Genomic DNA, 10893 nt, shown 5'->3' with positions numbered 1-10893 from the left:
GATATGTGAAATAGTTTTGGGGTCACATTAAATTGATTCTCATGTTTACCCAAACAGAACCAAAAACTACAGATAAAAAAAATCTGAATTATTCAGTTTCTGGTGCTTGCCTGGTCTCTGGACTTGCTTCCCTCCATACACCAGTGTGGCCCCCTCTTTTAATCCAGTTTGACAAAATTCAAGCAGTTTATCTAGGTGGGCTTTGTGGTTCTGTGGTCCGTGATCTATAGATCTGTCCAAGGGGTCTCCGATTTTCATCTTCTTTACTTCTTCAACCTGTAAGAGGAGAGGAAGAGTGGAGGAGAGCATTTTTCCACATATATGTTTAATACGGATCACTTACACTGGGACATGGGTGGAACATGTGTGCTATGGAGCTGTATTTCCATCATGTGATATGCGTGTTCCTTGCGTGTTCCTTTCATGTTCAAGGGGTACTGCAATATTTACAGACACAAACACCTAATCCTATTGGGATATCTGGCTGGAGAAATCAGTGTCTATGGAAACTTGGTTGGAAAAAGGTTAATACTCTGCAGTACATGTATGTCTGTCTTAGTCCTCAGGGGCCACCGGAGTTGTATAATATGTTTATTTAGCATGCTTTATTTATTTAACAAGCAATATGTCAAAAGCATCCATCTAAGGATGATTCTATGCCTGAAAGTAGAAAGGCCATGTAGTCTTTCTGTACTATCAAGTTATTTTGACTTATGGGGCACTCACCACTCTCTTCACAAACTCATCGTGGATTGATTCCTCAAGGAAGAGGCGTCCAGCAGCAATGCAGTTTTCCCCCTTGTTAAAGAACACTGAACTCATTCCCTGAGAAAAAGCAGAATTAAGAAGATAAAGAATATGTGAAACCGAGACATTGAACCAGAGAGATGTCTACCAGAACGACCCATCTGACAAGACAAAGAACCTTGTGCCTATGGGTCGCAAGCACATGTATATATATTACGGACATTGATTTCTCACCATGCGTACGGCTTTGTCCAGGTCACAGTCCTTAAAGATGATGAGAGGAGACTTCCCACCCAACTCCAGAGATACTTTCTTTACATTGCTTTGGGCGCAGCTAGAAGAGAAATCGATTCTTTATTCATTCTTTGTGTTCTTCACTGCCTTGGGGTCTGTTCACCAATTCATTTTGCATTGTGAGAGAGTCAATACAGCCATTACGCATAATACATAATACTCTATATAAAAATATTTGAAATTAGGAAATATACAGAAATCATTAGGATATTCTTTTTTTTCCTGGGGCTATTCGGTGCTTTTTAATCTGTAAACATTAGGATTATAGATACCAAGATTACTCCTGTAGATTTATCACCTTTTCATGATATGTTTTCCTATTCCAGTGGAACCGGTAAAACCAATTTTTCGCACGTCGGGATGCTCTGAAAGCCGCTGGCCAATGAGGGAGCCTGATACGAGAGACATAAGTGGGGTAAGGGTAGTTCATTCATACTTTTCTTCATGATATTCAAATTACAATTTTTATTTAACCAAAATTTGCGCCTGTGGGTAGGATAGCAAAATCACTTTGCTTTCATTCTTCAAATGCTAAAGATGGTTTATTTTGAGTAGTTCTACATAAAATATTTTTAGTTCTTTAATCCTTTAATCTGAATCACTGGTACCAAGGTATAGCAACAGATTAATTGTGACCAATTAAGGAATAAATACATAATTTGTATTTCCATTTATAAAAACTGATCTCCTATAACTTCATAATATTATGACCCGACATACCTGCTCCAGGAAGGATATTAATTACTCCTTTGGGTATTCCTGCTTTCAATGACAATTCAGCAAACTTGAGGGCAGTTAGCGGGGTCACCTGAAACAGAAGAATACCATTAACAATCTCTTCTAGCACCGCATACCCAGTCAATACCATTCAAAAAAACAACACACTATATGGCCATATATTACTTTGCCCATCATGGCATCAAATTACCCCAAGTTTGGTGAGCCCTATCTAATTTTTGGGACTGTGCAGTGGGTTTGCCCTGCATTTTAACCCAATGAGGCTCTCAAGCAACTTAAAGCCTTCTCCAGACACCATTAATTGCATGAGAGTCTGGTTGGGTTCAAATGGAAAGCAGTCCCACTGATAGAGCTCCTCGGTAAGCAACATAGCCATGAAAAATTAGACAGGACTCGTCAAACTTGGGGTACTTTGACGTAGTGGCGGACGAAGAAATATATGGCCATATAGTTTGACGGAATCCCCAGTATTTGTGCATTAGGTAGGTGTTTTTTGAATGGTATTCAATGGGTATACGCTGAATTATTGCTTTGAATAATTATACTGAGTTGGAAATGGATCGCAGACACTGTCACTCATCTTCTTACCTGTGCCGGTTTCAGTACCACTGTGTTCCCTGCCGCAAGACAAGCAGCTGCTTTCCACGCCAACATCATGAGTGGGTAGTTCCAGGGAATGATAATTCCACAAACTCTGTGATAAATGGGCAGGTACATTATTATTCATCAGGCATCTCTTCTGTTACAAGAATCATATACTTTGCAGGACATTAGGAGAACTAAAACCATCACACAGAGCGATAGTTTTTACTATTCAAAAAATTGCTATATAAGACCCAAAAATATCAGCACAATTCACAATTTATGCTCTTTGGGTTAAAGTCCTGTTTTCATAAGGTCCTCTTAGAACGTGTCCTACGCAACGCACGAGAGTCCATATATATTACTCACCCGATGGGTTCTTTCTTTGTAAATGACAGATTGCGATTGGGACGGGCCTGATTGATTGGAATAGTAGAGCCCTGCAAAATGTATATATAAACTTGCTTACTATGTTCTAAGTGTTAATCCAACTGGATGCTACAAAAACTTTAAGAATAACTGTTGAAGATGAACACCCCCCCCCAGACAAATTTACAAGGATATAAACTATCACCTCCAAAAATCGTAAGATGTTTATTTTTCATTCAAATCATTTTTTATTTCACATTGATCTCCCTTTCAAGAATAAATATTTTAAATTCTTCATATTAAAATATGTCTGGCAATATTCTGGAAACAACAAGATACCTCCCCTTGGCCCAAAACACAGATAAATATTCAGAAACATATTTGTAACTATCCGGCTGGCTCAATACTATTATAAAAATAAACAATAAAAAAAATGTGAAATGTTCCCCGGAACAATAACAGTACAATTTAAAGCTAATTTCCTTTTAAAAGTAGGAACATCTAAAAAAGTGAAGTCCCCTTGACCTTCATAAATGTACAGCTTGATCAGGGATGCGTCATTGAATCATCTCTTCCATTGCTGGGATTATTTAACCAAAGCTAATTTAATGGATTAGAAAATTATAAAGAACCGTCAGAAAGAGCTTCGTTTTTGGTAGGATCTGGGGGGTATTAAGCAACACACCTGGATTTTATCGCACCAGCCTGCAAAGTATCGGAACGTCTGGATGGACATCCCTACGTGGGTCTTCAAAGCCAATGTATAGACAGCCCCTGAGTCTATTGATTCAATGGTAGCCAGTTCATCCTGATGCTGCTCCATAAGGTCCGCCAGTCTGGAACACAGAATCAGGGTTTGGGCCAACAGTAGACTGTCCTACAGGGTAATTCCACTTTTATCTCGGTTGCTGTATTATAAATATTTTTATTTGTGGAACGCCAAGTCAACAATAAAATGTAGGGGACATTTCACCAAATAATAAAAATATAGCCTTATGTCACCTAACTATATGTAATCGCAGCTAATGATATTTTTTACTTAGTAGTAATATAACATTAAAAAAAACTAGGAATTGACACAAAACTGTGTCCAATTTAAAGAGGTACACCAGGGGGTAAGCCTCAAAAGACAAAATTACGTAATTAAAAATAACGTAATACAATCTATCCAGGTCAATTGAGGTATGAATAAAAGTTAACTTTTATATAGAGATCTCTATGTTTAATTTTTCATATTACTTTAAAAAATAGAAATAAAACAAAATTATTTAGAAGCATTTTCATTTAAGTACTCACCTCCAAATTATAAAGTACTGAGGTATATTTTGTTACAGGGGTAGCCATTAGATGGTTAATATTGTTCCCTAATGTGTACATAGCTTCTTGCAGTGCACATTGCCCAAGACACAATACACATCTTACCGGTATAGCAGGCGGCCCCGATCCCTTGGGTTCATTCTTCCCCATTCTCCATTTTCAAAGGCTTCCTTGGCTGCTTCAACGGCTTTGTCTATATCGGAAACCTGAGCCAACGAGACCTTACAGATGGCCTGAAAAAAAAAGATCAGTAGAGTAAATCCACCATAGTCCACTTTGCAGAGTTTCACTATTTTCATATTTACATGTAAAATTCTAAATGGGAATACCGAATATATTAATTGCCTATGGTTAATCACTAATCACTTAGAGGCTATGGTCCCATTGCTCCTGAATTTAGCCAAATGGAGTCATAGTGACTTTTCAACCGGCTACAGCCAATTTCAAAGTAAGAGATCTGTGTTTGTTCTTCTCTAGAAGATCTTACTTACTTATTTAGTGGTCCATTGGACCTTTTGTGAGCATTCCACAATACATACTTCTTAAGGGTAGATATCAACTCATCCTTTTTTGAGACCACCTAAAAGTTATTTGGGTGCCATATAAAATCCCTTGATTGTTATAATTTAACTGCTGTTGGTTGAACAAGTCTGGGACAAAACCCCCCAAAACACATTTTAGTTACAATAAACAGTAACAAAAATATAGAGACAAGGACTCCTGGGCACCAAAAAATGTAATGGACCTTTCAGCCATGGGACATTATATTAGATTTCCAATGCCACTCATTTCCTAAAAGTCACATTCTAACTGGACAATTTCTTGGCTATTGAAGCCTACTATTCCTAGTTGGGGATACATTGTCTATCGTCCAAAAACCTGCTTTTGATTCATGGCAACACTTACTGTACCATCCGTAGGATTAATGGTTTCATATGTTTTTCCACCTTCTGCATCTATGAATTTGCCGTTGACGAACAGCTGATGGGGCATTCTGATTGTCATATTGTTGAGTCCCAATTCCACCTAACACATAAAAAACATTTTTTTTGTAAATGGAAGAAATAATACCATTGTACTTGTAACCCTTTGTGACAGAAACTGCTTGTTGTGTCTTGAAAATGATCAAGGTCTGTTTATAAACAGAGAAAACAAAGTAAAACCATCTAAACTATTTCTATAGATACCAACCTTAAATTGCAAATATTTTTCATTAAATTTTATATTGAGATCTTTCATACAATTATTTCAACAATTAAAAAAATATATTTTATGTTAATAAGTAAAACACTTCAAATATTTCTTCTGTATGTGGCAAAAATCTCAATAAGGTCCTATGCCACCTCCTATATTCCCATTTCTCTGATACCTTCCCAGAGGGTTGGTGTCAGAAGTCCAAACCCACATGTCTATTGTGAAGGAGTAGAAGATGCATCCAAAAAAAGTCTCACTCCACTAATCAGTTTACTGGAACTTACATAATCTATAATGATCTCTTCTTCTTTGTCCTCTCCTCTCAAGCGCCGAATTAGCATCTGTATGAATTCCTCAAATTTGGTAGCCATGTAGACATCTTCGTTCTGTAGTTGCAATCCATCACATTTGAGCTTCACTTCTTCAACCAGTCTGAAACAAGCATTTCGATTCTCACACCGCATCACTGAACATACAATTAACCCCTTAATGACAAAGCCCGTACGTGTACGGGCTCAAAATGCATTGTTTTTAATGGCTTTGTTTTTAATGGCCCATTGTCCTTAAGGGGTTGAAGTAGAGTTTCTGGAGGAGTATTTTTTGGCGTTGTGCTACATAAGTAACTAGTTACATGGACTGGTTATCTTCTAAAGTATAGATTTGATTCCTTGTATCCATTATATTACTTTGTCTGTTTATTGGATACTGCCATAAAATGCTTTCATGTATTATATGTTTCTATTCCCTCTGGCCCTACCCCCATTATTATGTTGTGTGGCAAAGCTAGAGAGGCTCTGTATGTCAGTAGCAGGTTGGAGCGCTCTCTATTCCCAGCATGAAAGGGTTAACAGATGGAAGTCAGCCCTTCAGGTGAATTCAGTTAACCTGTACTGTAATGTTTTAAGGTCAGCCTTTGGAGGCTTTAACTGTCTGGCAACCGGCATAGGGGTGGTTAAGCCTGAGGCCCTAAGACGCTAAGGAAAAGGTACTGTTTAAAATGCTTGTATGTTTAACTTGCTGTGGACAGTTGGTTAGTTAGGGAATATTTTGTGTAGATAGTTTTCAAGATGGAGTAGGGTTTGTTTTGTTTATTTATCACTGTGAAACACAGCACTGTGTACCTTAACCCCTTCAATCCCAGGGCTTTTTGGTACCTCAAGTCCCGGAGCAATTTTGCCATTTTTGACGCAGTGACGCAACCCGGAAGGGAATGCCCAATCGCGTGAAAAATTTTAGTTTTCCAGTGTTCATGCAGGAAGCTGTTACATCAGATCGGGGAGCAGAAAGCCGGTGATGCTGGCTTCTGCTGTCAGGGGGGAATCCAGGCTGTCGTTTGACAGTGCAGGATGGCAGGGATGTCTCCCTGTCGCTGCAAGAAGGGCAGGACGTACTGGTACGTCCATATGGGATTCTTGGGATGTGTTTTTTGGCCGTACCGGTACGTCCATAGGAAACTGAAGGGGTTAAAGAAAAGCCACAATAAACTACGTTATACTTTTATTCTGACATTTGTATTTGGAGTTTCTTGTCAGGAACTGGGCCACGCTGCCACAGTAAATACTGTGTAAAAGTTGCAAGCTCTTGTATCAATCTCAGACTTTTTACAAGCAGGACTCACCTCACAACATCCATGGAAGCTGCTCCAGCTTTGAAGAAGTCAGTAGAGTCTTCAACCTCAGAGACATTTGTAAGGATCCGTGCCCACACAGCCTGTCACGTGAAGAAAAAGAGTAGGGTGATCATATATCCCAGACTTTCCAAAGAACTTAATTTTGGGACCTCACTCATGGTCCAAAAACTTGGAGGACGTCAGGAACATTTTGAGTTGAACATATGGGTGTGGGGATAAACTGCATTTCAAACTCACTATTCAGAGAGAGAGAGGTCTTTCTAACCGGAACTCTACTCTGCCTTTTATTAACATTATTTAATGAACGTTCCACAAACCCATCCTAGGTTTTTTTTAGGTTTAATTTGCTTTGGAACAGCAACATCTTTATCAACCCAGAAAAGATAACCAAAGACCAACCTTGAAGAAGAAGACCTTTCAGAAACTATCAATCATTCAGTGCCCTCTCACCCGTATTTCTTTAGAAAGAGCCTGTTCCTCATCTGTGAGCTGCAGGGTGGTACTGTCAGATGATTTGAAGTACTGAGAGGCCGGGATCATCTTTCCATCTTCAAACTGGATATTTTTCACTGTGAGCTTTGGAACATCAAATAAATATCATAACTAATTGTACTTAATTTATATCGCCTTCCCATAAAAAAAAAAAAATAGTTTTGCCATAAACTTACGTTTCCCAACCTTGCTTTAGAAGGTATAATATGTGTGAAACTCAACTTCACGTGGAAGGACAGACAGACTGTGAGACAATTAACGTGCCGTATTCTGAAGAACACAATTCACTAAACAAACCACTCACCGTTTTGCCATCATTTCCAAAGAGTACGAGCCCACTTTTAGCGACCAGAGCAGGCTTAGATGGACCAGGAATATCTAGTGGAGCTCCTTCTGGAACTAAGCCGTTATTTGTATAAGTGGAACCAAAAAATGTCACGTTCTGTACAAAGGATGGAGTAAAAAGACTTATTAACTATTATTAACTGTAATAGTGCAAATATGTTGCATGAAAACACAGAAAATGTGCATAAAAAGCATTATAAAAAGAAAGGTGGCATTTGCAAAATTTAAAAAGACAACTTTTGATTCATGTACAACTTATTCATACAAGCCGTACAGTAGAAATCAGATATAAAAAGATTATTCCAAAAATATGAAACCCTTGAATTGGGGCAATTAATTTCTTTTGCTTTTTAACATGCATACATCAATCTCTCTAGAAATGTGTCAACAAGGACAACATTTTCATTAAAAGACAGCACTGGACATGATCAAAAACAGACAGATACTGACCATCCCATCAATCTCTGTCCAAGCTCCAGGCACTTTGTCATTCCCTCTGATAAAATTGTGTATTTCTTCCGCCGATTGATCCCAATTAATCTGCTCATAAAGAAAAAATAGCACAACCAAAACAAAAAAAAAAGCTGATTCAACACAAATAAGTACCGTACGTGCATCTTTCCATGTGAAACGAGGAGTGGGTTCTGCATTGGGGTAGTGGGCCTGGGTAGGTTTTTGGAGTGACCTAGAACCAGGTACATGGGCTGCCACTTTGACCATAAATAGGGTACCTATATCTCCTTCAACACCAGAAATTAAAAATGTATACAAAACAACTGTGACATGTCTTGTGAAAGGAGAGGATTAATTATGAGTGTTCCAAAGTTCACCTTGGCATTCTCTTTCTTCTGGATTGGGTCATAGGTGGCTCCTTCCTTGGGCTGAGGGATTTTTGGAGCGGTACCTTGGGCAATGAGCTTTACAGCCTCCACCTAGAATTAACACAAATAAACATTTTATGTGACGGACTCTATGGGTATTCATATAGGGCATTGTATGACCTATGAAAAGAAGACACCATGGGAATAGTATTTGAGACCTTTCCAGAAAGAGAGCTGTGGATCATGTGACTCCTTTACTTACAGGTTCCATGTACATCTCATCTTGTTGTATAAATAGATAATAATATTAAAATATTCCTCAGGCAAGTATATTGTAGTAACTTTCATGTATTGGTGTATTTCATAATATGTTTATATGATTAGCTAGGCTTGAGTGTCTCTCTAGCTCTGATAATGTGTCTCCAGCTCTGTGAGTTGTACATTATTTCATAGACAGTTAGCAGTCTTAGTATAAAGAGGTCAACCTGCCTATATACAAAGTGATTGTTACAATTACATGACTAATGTTACTATTGTACATAAAGTACAACGCCCACATATCTAAAGTTCTTCAGAAGAAGATGAGAAGGAATGGGAGGTTGTCTACAGCTATTTTATGTATTTATTTATTGTAGTAATGAAAATCTGAAAACTCACCATGCCTTTCACACCCTCGGGAAAGAGGAATCTGTTGTACAAAGAGTTGACAGTGTCGTCAGGAAGGACTTCACACTCCCTCTGTAGTAGAATGTCCCCAGTGTCCAATCCATCATCAGCCCAGAATATGGTGAAGCCCCCAATCTTGTCCCCTTGTATCAGAGTCCTGAAAGTCATATCGTTTTATAGAAAGAAAAACAAGCACAAATTGATCTTGATTTTTTTGGCTATCCCATTTGGATGTTCTTTGGTCGCTTGTGTTAGGAGACCTCCATTAATTTTCAGTAACACAACAGTACCACTTACCAGTTAATTGCTGAAGCTCCTCTGTGCCGTGGTAGGATGGAAGGATGATAGATGATGGAACCATGTTTGGGCCAATCAATAACTTCCATTGGAATGAACTGGGAGCAAAATGGAAGCACGTTCAACTCTGCATTTAATGCCTTGTATGTTTCCACCACTTCGGGGATAGCCTGACCCTTTACCCTCCAGCGAGTGAACTTAAACACAGGAACTCCATCCTTCTCTGCTTCTATAGCTGTTAAAAGTAAATCAGGGTTGAATGAGACTATAGTTATTTGATCTGAGACAAAAAAGCATGATGATCTCGAAATATTCAGGTTCTTACTCTTCCAGCTATTACTGGAAAAGCCACTTGCTTTCTCACAGATTGAAAAAGTCATCAGTGATGTCATACCACCAGAATTTTGTTTCACAAGAGGATGTCTACTGAACCCTATGACAAGCAGAGGCTACCATTAATCTTGGCCTATGTATCCACGTGTCTGTTTCTGAGAGTTCTAAATTCAATTTGGTGAAAACATGTCCTTAAATCACAACGAAAGTATGCAAGTTCAATAATAAAACCCACCCAGGGGATCTGGTTTGCCATTTTTATCAGGTATGGTGAACACGCCAACCACCTGGTGTCCCTCCTTCAGAAGCTCCTTGTAAACTTCTCTGCCAAACAGACTCTGTCCAATCACTGCTATTTTCATGTTTCTCCCGCTGGTAGGACCTAAACTATGCAAGGAAAAAATACACATATTACACATGGTGGTCTTAATGTTAGGAGTAATTAAAACATATCTGGAGTAGAATACGCATTATAGAAAGAAAAAAGGTATTGGTAGAATTAGAAAACCTTTGCGCTCACTATAATATAGTAATGAACCTCTGTCTGTGCGTGAAACTGAACATAATTATACAGAATGCCCACAACCTTTCCATGAGCGTCCCTTTAATGTTGATTTATGACGGACTAATGAAGACGCCCTAAAAGAGTTATTTGCTAAGATACTGGAATTCCAACATTTACGATATCTACGTAGCGAGCAGTAAATGTTGGGAGTGCTGTCCACTTTTCCACTGGTGACTGGGACACTGGTAGAATAATAATATACCTATTAAATATCCCTCTTTAGGAGAAATTTTCTCTCTTTGAAGCCCAAATCCCTGTGAACATTTTTCCTCCCTCTTTTCTAGGAGCTCGGAATCTTTTGCCGGGTATGAGGGTATCGCAGGGTTCTACAGCCCTAAAAGCCCCCATAATGTGCATAGAAACAGCAGGAAATGTATTTATAAATTAAATTGTGTGAATAAAATCCATTCTTCTTCTTCTAAAAGATATTACCTTTGATACATAAATAACAATCGATAAAGACCTGCCTCCTAGCCAAGCCTCCCAACACACCCCTAACCATG

General features: G+C 38.5%; 1 protein-coding gene across 1 annotated transcript; it reads right to left on the bottom strand.

The window, feature by feature from the left end:
- Positions 1-110: 110 nt before the first annotated feature.
- On the bottom strand, positions 111-10187 carry LOC149273225 (cytosolic 10-formyltetrahydrofolate dehydrogenase; the record flags this gene model as incomplete). Its single annotated transcript, XM_089506584.1, has 19 exons — positions 10061-10187; positions 9493-9727; positions 9187-9352; positions 8539-8640; positions 8159-8248; positions 7668-7805; positions 7322-7447; positions 6860-6951; positions 5526-5673; positions 4954-5073; positions 4153-4280; positions 3416-3566; positions 2731-2801; positions 2368-2473; positions 1762-1849; positions 1340-1433; positions 982-1081; positions 727-825; positions 111-276 (listed from the first exon to the last, which is right to left on the bottom strand). Coding segments are annotated over exons 1-19 (2347 nt in total), but the record flags the coding sequence as incomplete, so codon positions are not given.
- Positions 10188-10893: the final 706 nt, after the last annotated feature.

Source organism: Sceloporus occidentalis, unplaced genomic scaffold (assembly GCF_023333645.1).
Source record: "Sceloporus occidentalis isolate IW3139 unplaced genomic scaffold, rSceOcc1.0.p SCAF_395, whole genome shotgun sequence".
Classification (NCBI taxonomy): Eukaryota; Metazoa; Chordata; class Lepidosauria; order Squamata; family Phrynosomatidae; genus Sceloporus; species Sceloporus occidentalis.
The sequence above is the reverse complement of the archived record's forward strand: the minus strand, read 5'-3'. Positions and strand labels throughout refer to the sequence as shown.